At 39.8% G+C, this 14569-nt stretch overlaps 1 protein-coding gene across 1 annotated transcript in view; it reads left to right on the top strand.

Annotated features, from left to right (window-relative positions):
• The window catches only part of WDR93 (WD repeat domain 93), a 105317-nt gene that overhangs the window by 76138 nt on the left and 14610 nt on the right, over positions 1-14569 (top strand). The window contains exon 15 of the mRNA XM_089653105.1: positions 9526-9688. Within this exon, the coding sequence (XP_089509231.1) occupies positions 9526-9688 (163 nt within the window). The remainder of the gene's footprint in view (positions 1-9525; positions 9689-14569) is intronic.

The following is a 14569-nucleotide window of genomic DNA, read 5'->3' as shown; positions in this document are numbered from 1 at the left end:
TTTCATCATAAATTTAGGCCAAAATGTATTTTGCTCCATGTCTTTGCTAAAAAAAAAAATACAAATATGTGGAAATTAATTGGTTTACATGAAAGTAGCATCTACAGATGGTGGTATATATTTGCTCTGCTATGCAGAGCCATACAAAGCAGTGTGCTGGAGCTGACAGGGAAGAGATCTGTATTGTTTACATACAGACCTCTCCCCCATCAGTGATACTCGGCAATCGCTGGGTGCTGGCGGGGAATCACCGGCCAGGACCCGGTGATCGACAGCTGAAGCCGCCAATGGCAGAAATGCGAAATCACATGCGTGTATTTATACACATGATTTTGTGCAGCCCTGCCACCCTGTAGCAGTATTTCTGCTATAGGGCAGCGGGCAAGCGGTTAATCGGGTAAATGTAAAATATTGTGCATAAACGAATCATCGTTTTATTTACATTAAGCCAGTGTAGCTTTTAGCATGATTTCACATATTTATCTTTATTACTGAAATCCTAGCTCAAGCTAAAATTTATATAGGCAACTGAATGGGTCAGAGGAGTGAATCTTCTCCCTTCTCGCCTGCCCTTTGCTGGTGATCCCCTAGAATTTAAAACTGATAGAAAAGCAAGGAGTTTATGCAGTACTGTTTCCTTTGTAAACCCCCAATACTCTGTGACATCAGTGTCAAGGGTAAATCTTGGGGGTAATTTACTAAAACTGGAGAGTGCAAAATCTGGTGCAGCTCTGCATAGAAACCAATCAGCTTCCAGGCTTTATTGCCAAAGCTGAATTCAACAAGCTGAAGTTAGAAGCTGATTGGCTACCATGCACAGCTGCACCAGATTCTGAGCGCTCCAGTTTTAGTAAATCTACCCCATAGGAGAACATGGAGGTGAGTTTACAGACAAAAAAAAAAAGCATGGAAAGCAGTGTTTTTTAACCTCCCTAGCGGTCTGATTATGTCCGTATTTCTGTGCTGAAAACGGTAAATTTTTTTGCATGGAAATATGTATTTTTTTATTGTAGGCCTGTAATTTTTAGGAATAACTCACTGAAATCTGTCCGAACAAGAGTCTAGTAAACATCCCGGGTATGATAAAATTTGAAGCACTAAATCATAAATTTTAATTTAATAAATAATCATAAAAAATAATAATATAATAATAATAATAATACATTTAATTCAATAATATAATCAAACCAAAAACACTGAAATTTGAAATATAGCGCCAAGTTTGCACATCGCTGAGCAAAGTCGCAAAATCGTTTTCAGTGTCTGATGACGAATTTCCCCCATGAATCATTATCACTCAATTCTGCAATTGGTTCTGATTTACTATTGCTGTTCTCTAGCCGGTCGCTTACAGGGGACAGAACCCAGATGACAGATGCCGACATCCGCCGGATTACATTGCCGGGGACACTGCAGGAGGGACATCGCGGGAGCGCAGGACAAGGTAAGTGAAGAACAGCTGCCAGAGCAGCGCCGCATGGTAAGCCCGAGTGTAGCTCGGGGTTACCGCTTTTGGTACTGAAACTATACCCCGAGCTACACTTGGGAATACCGTCATGGAGGCTACGCCCAGTCTGTATATATTAGCCTGAAGATGAACTTTTAGCAGCATTAGGGCTGATATCCATGGGCATCCTTTTCAAAAGATATGTTTTCCATTTGAATGCAAATGCATGGTAGCCAATCAGCTTCTATCTTCTGCTTGTTCAATTAAGCTTTGGCAATAAAACCTGGAAGCTGATTGGTTTCTATGCAGAGCTGCACCAGATTTTGCACCCTCCAGTTTTAGTAAATATCCCCCTATTTGTCCATACACACACAAAGGCTTTTACAGGCATATTAGAAAAACAGTGTTTACAGGCTGAAAAAAAAAAATCACCAGAGTGTTCAGAAGAGGAGCTTTTGGGCAGAAAAATGTTAACCAGGGGCGGACTGACCATTTGGCTCGGGCACTGCCTGAGGGCCCGGGGTCAGTAGGGGGCCCCATGAGATGCCCCTGGTACCTTTTTTCATAGGCTTTTTTGAGTTTGGGCAAGGACACAGGGGCCCCATGATCCCCTATTGCCCGGGGGCCCCATGAGTTGTCAGTCCGCCCCTGATGTTAACCCGCCTAAACAACATGTGCAAACATACCTAAACGCTAGGCACGTTTTAGCGCTGGAGTGTTCACTCTTTCAAATGGTCAGAATAAATTGATATTCTGGCCAGTGGAATGACTGAACGCTCAAACACTTGATGTGCCTAAATGCATGTGCAAAATTCCGCTTTTCTCCTGCCAAGAGAAAATGTGTTCAGGGAAGTTGAGCAAATGCTCATTGTGCACTAGCCCTTTAGGCTCCATGTACACTGCAGCTGATAAACTCACGTTTAGGAGCTTTTCTGCGGTTTTTTTTCCAGCATCCCCTGAACTCTCCGTAATGTTTTCCTATGTGTCCATGTACACATCATCGTTTACAGGCAGTTGAGTTTACAGTAGTTTTTTGAACGCACCAAACTTGCATTCAGGAGTAGATTTTAGCAGCGTTTCAAACGCCAAACGCTTGTAGACGTGGCTAACCATGTTTATAAGGGTTTGCGTTTAGGAAATTTTTTAACTCTTCCATTTCCAGATGCTGCCCAGAGCCTTTTTTCATCATGAAAAATGCATGCAAAGCATTTTCCCGGTACTCAAATGGACCCGGCACACCATACGTTGAGGTTTCGCATGAAAGAAAATATGTTAGACGCTGCTACCATAATTTCTACACAGAAATGAGCCGGAACACATCCAAACACCACAACAAAAAAAAAAGACAGCTAATCTCAACAAATACTGCTCTCTCTGCTTCTGCTCTCTCTATTTCTCTCAAAATGTCTGAAATAGTAAATTTTTTACTGTTTTTCAGTGCGTTCTGGGCATTTGGGAAGGTCTCCTGAGGTTAATTTTTAAAAATGTTTCTAAACGCAAATACTCATAAACGTGGTATGCAAACGCAGCTAAACATACGTTTTGTAACCTAAGTTTTCCAGCAGTCAGTTTCCATCATTCAGAAGTGTTTTCCAAACATCCCGTGTACATGGAGCCTTAAAGAGTAACTCCACTTTTGTTGAGAAAAAATAAAAACCTTCCCCTCTGGGTGATCTATGTACATAGCAGGGATTTTAATAAACATTGTTGCAAATTCCTCCCTTTTGTTATTCAGAAGAAATAGCTGTTTCTTCTTGTGCAGAGTGAATCTGTATGGGAGAGGTTTTACAAATATCAATCAGCTGCTGAACCTGTAGGGTCCTAATGAGGAACATTGCAGGGTCTGCATCCCTTTAGATGTGATTTCCCTTTGGGAGTATCTTACCATAAATGAAAATTTTGTTGCAGGGGATGCCAAAAAGCAAACTTGTATCTTAGTGCAGACTTCAGGGAAAATCAGTGAGGCAAGCAGGAATTGACACCATCTGTGTACAGATCACCTGTAGCCAATATTGCACTTTACAAAAAATCACAGCGCTGCAGATTGAAAAGGAAAAGTCATTTTTAATACTATTCAATCACAATATGACTTGAGTCGCAATTGTATGTGCCATATTTTTTTTTTTTTTTTTTTATTTGCTAATTTTTTTTCCCATGAAAGTGGAGTTACCCTTTAGGTTTTATTCGCCTGCGTGGCATTAGCATCCCCCTATATTCCTCAAACACAATGCAGGAGGCTATTCTCTCAAGATTTGGGGTCTTAAGCTTGTTAGATTATGAGGTTTATAAGGGCTCATGTACTCTGCAGCTGATAAACTGACATTCAGGAGCTTTTCTGCATTTTTTTTCAGCAGCCCCTGAACTCTCCCTAATGTTTCCCTATGGGTCCGTTTACACATCATCGTTTACAGGCAGTTGAGTTTACAGTTGTTTTTTTGAACGCACCAAACTTGCGTTCAGGAGTAGATTTTATCAGCGTTTCAAACGCTTGTAAACGCGGCTAACTGCGATTATAAGCGTTTGCGTTTAGAAGTGTTTTTTAACTGTTCCATGTCCAGATGCTGTCCAGAGTCTTTTTTTCCTCATCAGAAATGCATACAAAGCGTTTTCCATGTATTCAAATGGACCCGGTACACCAGCGCAGTCAGTTCCAGGTTTTGTGTGAAGGAAACAATGGTAGAACGTTCCGCATTATGCTCATGATGGGATCCATAGTGAATACAACCAGAAAAGACAGGTCATCTCAACACATACTGCTCTCTGCTTTTGCTCTCTCTATTTCTCTCAAAATGTCTGAAATAGTTATGTTTTTCAGTGCATTTTGGGCATTTTGGAATGTCTCCTGATGTTATCTTTAAAAAACGCTTCTAAACATAAACGCGGTATACAAACGCGGCTAAACAGATTTTTTTTTTAATCACTTGCCGTCCGCCTGCTGTTTATAAACGGCAGGGCGGTGGCAGTGCAGGGGTGGGTTGACGTTCATAAACGGCACCTGCCTTTTCTAGCTGTGTGCGCTCTGCGATCCGGTGCCCGCTGTGTCCTCCGGACACGGTGAAACACTGATCGTTGGACGGGACCTCTGTACGAGGTCCCGATCATGTGATCACTGATTGGCCAATCAGTGATCACATGCAAAGTAGTAAGCAAGATGTCACTTGTGACATCATTGCTTACTACGTGTGAAATCTGTGAATGATCACAGAGGTCACATGGTACAAGGCTATTCACAACAGCCTTGTACCATGTGACAAGCTGTGACCAATCACAGCTCACTCAGTACTTCTCAATGACTGCAAGAATGCAGACAGAGAGAAAGAGAAATGATTGCTTTTACATCCTATATGGGTGTAAAAGCAATCAGTGTAAAAAAAAAAAATCTTCATCACCCCCCACAAGTAGTAGTGTCACGATGGTGACACTGTACTGCTAGGGTGACAGTATGTAAAAAAAATAAATACAAATAAAAAATAATAATATAAAAAATAAAATAAAAATGTAAAAATTATAATTTTTGGTTATAAACTAATTTGGATTTTTTTTTTTTACTAAAAAAATAACGGAATAAATTTTGGCCAAGATTTATGATGAAATATTATTTATTTGCAAAATTTTATTAAAAAAAACACTTTTTCAAAATTTTTGGATGTTTTCATTTACACAGCAAAAAAAATTAAAAATCTCAGCGGAGAATAAATACCACCAAAATAAAGCTTTATCTGTCTAAAAAAAATGGTAAAAAATTCATATGGGTACAGTATTGCATGACCGCGCAATTGTCATTCAAAGTGTGATAGTGCTGAAAGCTGAAAATTGCCCTGGACAGGAAGGGGGTAAAAGTGTCCGGACATTAAGTGGTTAACCTGTGTTTTCCAGCAGTCAGTTTCCATCGTTCAGAAGTGTTTTCCAAATGTCCCGTGTACGAGCCCTAAATCTGCAAGAATACATTTATGACATGTCACAATATACAGCAACACTATATACCGTGTGTGTAATATATATATATATATATATATATAAAATATACATTTTTAAGCCATTTTGTACCCATTATACTCATTATATAAGTTGCTGTGACTGTGCCTGAGAGGAGCTTTTCAGACGACTGATGTAATCTCTCTGCCATGCCATGGGCTGAGGAAGCATTTCCTCAGTCTCCTCGCACCTAATAATCAAACGTAAAGACTGTAATTTTTGTAACAAGTTAGTGACCAGTTAAGTGAGAGGCAGCATCTGAGAAATGATGTAAAGGATATGACTGTCATCACTAAGGCTTCATCTCAGTCTAGGAAGCAGATGCTGACCTATGTGGAGTGACAATAACCAAATGCAAGCAGAAGTTCCTTTTGCTCCCCAGAAATTTCCGAGTTGAAGTAAAAAAAATAGTGTCTGCCTATAGTGCTGTTACAAACAAAGTACAGGAAGATCACTTGCACCCATATTTTTTCCCTACATAGCTTCCTGCTGCACAATAGTGGCACTCAGATCCTGCCTCTCGTAATGCAAGTCTATGAATAAAACAACAAACTCCCACCAGAACATACCCATCCTATCATTTATGGTCCTCTGACCCTCATGCCAAGGGTGTGATCTCAGAACTTTATAGATGCCTATTGTCAGGTCTAACCACCAATTTATAACACTTATGTTAGTGACTTATGTCACTTGCTGGGCAGCGGAATAATCCATAAACCTGATACTGGAGGAATGGTCTGACATTTGGGTGTCTACTCCTAAAGCTTTGCAAAATATAGCAGCACAGGAAACTAACTATAAGGTGTTGTCTAGATCCGTGGTCTCCAAACTGTGGCCCAGAGCCCTGATGCAGCCCTTTGCTTGCCTTTATCTGGCCCTTTGGCACTATTCCTCCCACTGTCATTAACAATGGGGCATAATTCCTGCCACTGACACCAACAATTAGGCACTGTTCCTCCCATTGACACCAACAAGGGAGCACTATTTTGCCCACTTACACCAACAGGGGGGCACTATTCCTCCCACTGACACCAACAAGGGAGCCTTATTTTGGCCACTGACACCAAAAATGGGGCACTATTCTCACTGACACCAATGATGGGGCACTGTGCCTCTCAGCGAACTCCAATAATGGGGCACTATTCCTCTCATTGACTCCAAAAATAGGCATTATTCCTCTCACTGACACCAACAATGTGGCAGTATTTCTCTCACTGGCACCAATGATGGGGGACTATTCCTCCTACTGACATCAATGATGGGACACTATTCCTCACACTGATACAAATGAATGGGCACTATTCTTCTCACTGACACCAATGATGGGACAGTAATCTTTCTAGTGACACCAATGATAGGACAGTAATCTTTCTAGTAACACCAATGATGGGGCATTATTACTCCCACTGAGACCAATGATGGGGCAATATTCTTTCCAATGATACCAATGATGGGGCACTATTACTCCCACTGACACCAAAGAAGGGGCACTATTCTCCCACTGATACCAATGATGGGGCACTATTCCTCCCACTGATACCAATGATGGGGCACAATTCCTCCCACTGACACCAATGATGGGGCACTATTCCTCTCACTGATAACAATAATGGGACACTATTCTTTTTATTGATACCAATGATAGGACACTATTCTTTTTATTGATATCAATGATTGGGGCACTATTCTTTTTTATTGATACCAATGATGGGGCACTATTCTTTTTATTGATACCAATGATGGGGCACTATTCTTTTTATTGATACCAATGATTGGGGCACTATTCTTTTTTTATTGATACCAATGATGGGGCACTATTCTATTTATGGATACCAATGATGGGGCACTATTCTATTTATGGATACCAATGATGGGGCACTATTCTATTTATGGATACCAATGATGGGGCACTATTCTATTTATGGATACCAGTGATGGGGCACTATTCTTTTTTTATTGATACCAATGATGGGGCACTATTCTATTTATGGATACCAATGATGGGGCACTATTCTATTTATGGATACCAATGATGGGTACTATTTCTCTCACTAACAACAATGATGGGGCACTATTCCTCTCATGGACACAAACAATGGGGGACAATTGTTAGCAATGCTTGAACATTTTGTACTCCTACTGGCCACAGTCCAGCCCCTCTAAACTCTGAAGGAGACCCCCTGGTCTAGATAGTACCTTGTCCACTTGACAATAGCAAAATACATCCTGGGTACTCCACCCTTTGTTTTAGAGGCTGTGGTGAAACAGGAACATACCTGTATGTTTGGTGCACTTGCCTCTTGGTGGGCTCTTTTTGGTTGGAGATTTTTGAATCATCAACTTATTTGGTACAGCCCTGCAACCCGACCCTCTGATTGCTCTACTGAACCATAATGTCCCAAACTTGACCAAAGCCCAGTTTACAATTTTGATGCAAATTACAAAGCGAAGCAAACAATAGGAAAATCCTGGAAACCGTCTGCCCTCTGTGTTTTAGCTGTAAAGGATAGAGTCACCCAAGCAATCAACCATGCCAAAATTGAAGCCACTCTGCAGGACAGAATCCGCACATACTTGAAGACTCGGAACCCTGGGTAGACAACTTTCTTTACCCCGACTTCGATACGAACCTATTGGAGTCTTGACCCTCAATGTTGCTCAATCCTTACATCAGAATGTTGGGCCACTTATCGGGATAACCTAAGGATACCCTTCCCCCTTTTTCTTACTCTCTATCCTGGATCTACTTGATGACTAAATGTCTCAAACCAATCTCGAGCTATGGCTGGGATGGAACATTTCGCAAACACTCAGTTTGCAATGTCTTTGATGTTATCCCTGTGTGGAGTTTGGCTCGGCTCTATATTGGCCATACATGTGTTCAATGTATACATGATTTTACGTCAATAAATTTGAACCAGAAAACAACAAACTCCTATATGGTAGATATCTTATCTCCGCCATTTGCTAAGAATGGAGGCAGAGTGTTTGCAGCAGATTGAGTGTTTGCTTCCTCTAGTAGCCAGTCATGAAATCTTTTCATTTAATACAATAAAAAAGGAAAGAAATCGCAAGTAAAAATGTGAAAGTCACATCATAAATCATTTTTAATTAAACAATACATTAATAACTTAAAGGACAACGCCACTTTCATGGGGAACAAAATATAAAATTAAAAAGAAAATAATAACGTATACAATTGCTACACAAGTCATATTGCGATTGGATGTTATTAAAATTACCTTTCCTGTTCAATCTGCAGGGCTATAATTTTCTGTAAAATGCAATATGGCTACCTGGAGGCATTCTGTACAATGGTGGTAAACGGAACACCCCCCGGAAATGTAATTCCTGCTTGTGTGATTGGCTTACTGATTTTCTCAGAAGTCTGCACTAAGATACAAGTTAGATTTTTTGGCATCCCCTGCAACAAAAATGTGATTTTTGGTAAGATACTCCCAAACGGAAATCACACCTAAAGGGATGCAGACCCTGCAACTTTCCTCATTAGGATCCCACAGGTTCGGCAGCTGATTGATATTTGTAAAACCTCTCCCATACAGATTCACACTGCACATAGACACAAACAGCTATTTCTTCTGAATAACAAAAGGTAGGAATTTGCAACAAAGTTTGTTAAAATACCTGCAATGTACAAAGATCACCCAGAGAGGAATGTTTTTTTACAAGTCAGATTTTTGGCATCCCCTTCAACAAAAATGTAATTTTGGTGAGGCATTCCCAAAGGGAAATCATGTCTAAAGGGATGCAGACCCTGCCACTTTCCTCATTAGAACCCTGCAGGAGCTGCAGCTGATTGATATTTATAAAAACTCTCCCATTCTCCTTCACTCTGCACAATAGCTGTTTCTTGGTTATAACACAAGGTAGGAATCTGCAACAAAGTTTGTTAAAATCCCTGCAATGTACATAAATGATCTAGAGTGGACTGTTTGTTTTTCCTCAACAAAAGTGGAGTTACACTTCAGATAGGTGTTCAGTGACGGTACACTACATTTTATTTTTAACAAACAGCTGGATGGGCTTTCATAATCCAGAGGGTATTTCATGCTGTTAGATGTAATGTTTTTTTTATTTTACAGGTAATGAGAAAGTGACACCTGGAGAGGCTTTATCTGCAAAAAATGACAGTTGCACAATCTTCGTCTTCAGTCTGAACATGCTAGTAAAAACACAAAAACCTGTTGGGGTCTCGTCCCAAAATTTACCATGGGAACAGAAGTGCAAACTACTTTTACAGTCAAGGTGAAATAATATAAATATATAAAATAAAGAAATGACAGTTCATGGAAATATAAAAGTAGAATGACATTCTGGTGAAAGAACCCAATACTGATTATATATACAGTGGGGATCGAAAGTTTGGGCACCCCAGCTAAACATTTGTATTAATGTGCATAAAGAAGCCAAGGAAAGATGGAAAAATCTCCAAAAGGCATCAAATTACAGATTAGACATTCTTATAATATGTCAACAAAAGTTAGATTTTATTTCCATCATTTACACTTTCAAAATAACAGAAAACAAAAAAATGGCGTCTGCAAAAGTTTGGGCACCCTGCAGAGTTAATATCTTGTACTGCCCCCTTTGGCAAGTATCACAGCTTGTAAACGCTTTTTGTAGCCAGCCAAGAGTCTTTCAATTCTTGTTTGAGGTATCTTTGCCCATTCTTCCTTACAAAAGTCTTCCAGTTCTTTGAGATTTCTGGGCTGTCTGTCACGCACTGCTCTTTTAAGGTCTATCCATAGATTTTCAATTATGTTGAGGTCAGGAGATTGTGAAGGCCATGGCAAAACCTTCAGTTTACGACTCTTGATGTAATCCCCTGTGGATTTCGAGGTGTGTTTAGGATCATTATCCATTTGTAGAAGCCATCCTCTCTTTAACTTCAGCTTTTTCACAGATGGCATCAAGTTACCATCCAAAATTTGCTGAAATTTTATTGAATCAATTTTTCCTTCTACTCGTGAGATGTTCCCTGTGCCACTGGCTGCAACACAACTCCAAAGCATGATTGATCCAACCCCATGCTTAACAGTTGGACAGAGGTTCTTTTCATTAAATTCTGTGCCCCTTCTTCTCCAAACGTACCTTTGCTCATTCCGGCCAAAAAGTTCAATTTTAACCTCATCGGTCCACAGAACTTGTTTCCAAAATGCATCAGCCTTGTCTATATGTTCATTTGCAAAGTTCAAACTATGATTTTTGTGGTGAGGACGTAGAAGAGGTTTTCTTCTGATGACTCTTCCATGAAGACCATATTTGTACAAGTATCTCTTTATAGTGGAATAGTGTACCACAACTCCAGTGTCTGCCAGATCTTTCTGGAGGGATCGTGCAGTCAAACGTGGGTTTTGAATTGTTTTTCTCACAATCCTGCGAGCTGTTCTGTCTGATATTTTTCTTGGTCTTCCAGATCTTGCTTTAACTTCCACTGTTCCTGATGACTGCCATTTCTTAATTACATTCCGAACAGAGGATATTGACATCTGAAAACGCTTTGCTATCTTCTTATAGCCTTCTCCAGCTTTGTGAGCGTCAACTATTTTCAGTTTCAGTTTTCTAGACAACTGCTTAGAAGAACCCATGGTGCTGATTGTTGGGGCAAGGTCAGATGAGTCTGGGCATTTAAAACCTTTGAGATTGACATCACCTGGTCTTCCCAGACAATGATTGAGAACAATCCATGACACTGGCAGGTCTCAGCTTTGCAAAGGGGGCAGTGCATGCTATAAATTCTGCAGGGTGCCCAAACTTTTGCAGACGCCATTTCTTTGTTTTCTGTTATTTTGAAAGTGTAAATGATGGAAATAAAATCTAACTTTTGTTGACATATTATAAGAATGTCTAATCTGTAATTTGATGCCTTTTGGAGATTTTTCCATCTTTCCTTGGCTTCTTTATGCACATTAATACAAATTTTTAGCTGGGGTGCCCAAACTTTCGATTCCCACTGTGTGTGTGTATATATATATATATATATATATATATATATATATACACTAAATCTGTACTATTCATTCTATTATAAACCAGAGCAGTGTTTCTCATCCTGAGGCACCCTTATGGCGAACCTGATCCAGGGATGATGCACACAACCACCTTGATGAAATTAAAGTGGTATTAAACCCCCAAAACTTGCATTATAATGCAGCTTATCAATCATTTGATGTGGTGGCTGAATTCGTTTTTTTTTTTTAGGTTTCTTTCCCTCTGTTTACACCTGATCTGGCCAGTAGCACACCTCCTGTATTAGAGTGCCTCCACTCTGGGTGAAGGCGCACAGGGGGCACATTAGGATAACAGCATTGTCAGTCTGGGGGGGGGGGAGGGTTAGATGTACTAGCAGATTTACATACACAAGCATACTGAAACCAAATTTCAGTGAATGCTTTATAAGCAGGCTGTTTATTTTTATTATTTGTGTAAAACCTTTATCCCAAATGCAAAAAAAAAAAATGATCACTGTAAGCACCCATAACCAGGAAATCTTGCGAGCAACCACACAGAATATTACAAAACAATAATTCAATGGAGAAGCAGCTCACATCTACACATACCCGTATCACTGTGCCAAAATATAAAATAAAAATAATAACGCCACGCTTCTCAAACCTCATGTACTTTACATATACATTAATAAATACAAACACAATACATAACGGTGATTCAAAGTTCATGAGTCCTCAATATTGTGATTGAGATATAATAAATGTTGTGAAATCCTCTTCTGAAACCTATATCCGTATTCCTACGAAAACATGCAAATCTTCATATTACAATATGAGTTCTCCTAAATCAAACACTACAACTGCGCCCTCACCTGAATATTTTGATCTCACATGTAATGCTTGATCATAATACGCTTGTGTCCCTTTAATGGACTGGGGTGGTGATGAACCATGAGGAGGAATCTTCTTTCTAAATAAACAGATCACCTTCTTCACACACCTCTTACTACTCCTTTTCTCCTCCAATTGACATAAAATACGAAAGACTGATAATGTCTTATCTTACTAAAACATCGGTTTTATAAAACTTAAAATGGTCACTCACATAAAAAGGTGCTGAAAGACACTACATATATTTAGCATAATATGCACAATATGGATCCATATATCTCACTCACCTTGTGTTCCTCTATTCTCCAATGACCGCAAGTGTGACGTCACAAGCCCCTCCCCTATGCGTTGTGCCACAGGGTGACGTGGCTTCGCCAGGCGGATATTATGACAACAAGCTGTGCAGTGGAATAACGTCCTTACAGGATGTCTCCAACTTACAAGCCGACCTCAATGCTCTGTGTAATTGGGCAACTATGTGGCAAATGAGGATTAATGTTGATAAATGTAAGTTTCTGCACTTGGGGGCTAAGAATATGCATGCATCATACATACTAGGAGGGGTGCAACTGAGGGAATCAATGGTGGAGAAGGATCTGGGGGTTCTGGTGGATCACAAGCTTAATAATGGCAGCAATGCCAAGCTGTGGCTTCTAAAGCGAGCAAAATCCTCTCTTGTATTAAAATAAGTATAGACTCCAGAGAGAGAGATATCATTTCCCCCGGTACAAATCATTAGTAAAACCTCATCTGGAATATGCAGTTCAGTTTTGGGCACCAATTCACAAAAAGAACATTGGGTAACTGGAGAAAGTACAGAGAAGGGCAACCAAACTGATAAGAGGCATGGAGGAGCTCAGCTATGAGGAAAGATTAGAGGAACTGAATTTATTCTCTCTTGAGAAGAGGAGATTAAGGGGGGATATGATCAACATGTATAATACATAAGGGGGGATATGATCTCCATGTATAATACATAAGGGGGATATGATCTCCATGTATAATACATAAGGGGGGATATGATCTCCATGTATAATACATAAGGGGGAATATGATCTCCATGTATAATACATAAGGGGGGGATTTGATCACCATGTATAATACATAAGGGGGGATATGATCTCCATGTATAATACATAAGGGGGGATATGATCTCCATGTATAATACATAAGGGGGGATATGATCACCATGTATAATACATAAGGGGGGATATGATCACCATGTATAATACATAAGGGGGGATATGATCTCCATGTATAATACATAAGGGGGAATATGATCTCCATGTATAATACATAAGGGGGATATGATCTCCATGTATAATACATAAGGGGGGGGATATGATCACCATGTATAATACATAAGGGGGAATATGATCTCCATGTATAATACATAAGGGGGGATATGATCACCATGTATAATACATAAGGGGGGATATGATCACCGTGTATAATACATAAGGGGGATATGATCTCCATGTATAATACATAAGGGGGATATGATCTCCATGTATAATACATAAGGGGGGATATGATCACCGTGTATAATACATAAGGGGGGATATGATCACCGTGTATAATACATAACGGGGGATATGATCGCCATGTATAATACATAAGGGGGGGGGGGGATATGATCGCCATGTATAATACATAAGGGGGGATATGATCACAATGTATAATACATAACGGGGGATATGATCACCGTGTATAATACATAAGGGGGGATATGATCTCCATGTATAATACATAAGGGGGGATATGATCGCCATGTATAATACATAAGGGGGGATATGATCTCCATGTATAATACATAAGGGGGGATATGATCTCCATGTATAATACATAAGGGGGGGATATGATCTCCATGTATAATACATAAGGGGGGATATGATCTCCATGTATAATACATAAGGGGGATATGATCTCCATATATAATACATAAGGGGGGATATGATCACAATGTATAATACATAACGGGGGATATGATCACCGTGTATAATACATAAGGGGGGATATGATCTCCATGTATAATACATAAGGGGGGATATGATCACCATGTATAATACATAAGGGGGGATATGATCTCCATGTATAATACATAACGGGGGATATGATCGCCATGTATAATACATAAGGGGGGATATGATCTCCATGTATAATACATAAGGGGGGATATGATCACCATGTATAATACATAAGGGGGGGATATGATCTCCATGTATAATACATAAGGGGGATATGATCTCCATGTATAATACATAACGGGGGATATGATCTCCAT

This window comes from Staurois parvus, unplaced genomic scaffold (assembly GCF_062004578.1).
Source record: "Staurois parvus isolate SC_StPar_1 unplaced genomic scaffold, SC_StPar_1.0 ptg000698l, whole genome shotgun sequence".
In the NCBI taxonomy this organism is placed as follows: domain Eukaryota; kingdom Metazoa; phylum Chordata; class Amphibia; order Anura; family Ranidae; genus Staurois; species Staurois parvus.
Note: the sequence above shows the minus strand (reverse complement) of the source record. Positions and strands in the feature narration are given on the sequence as shown.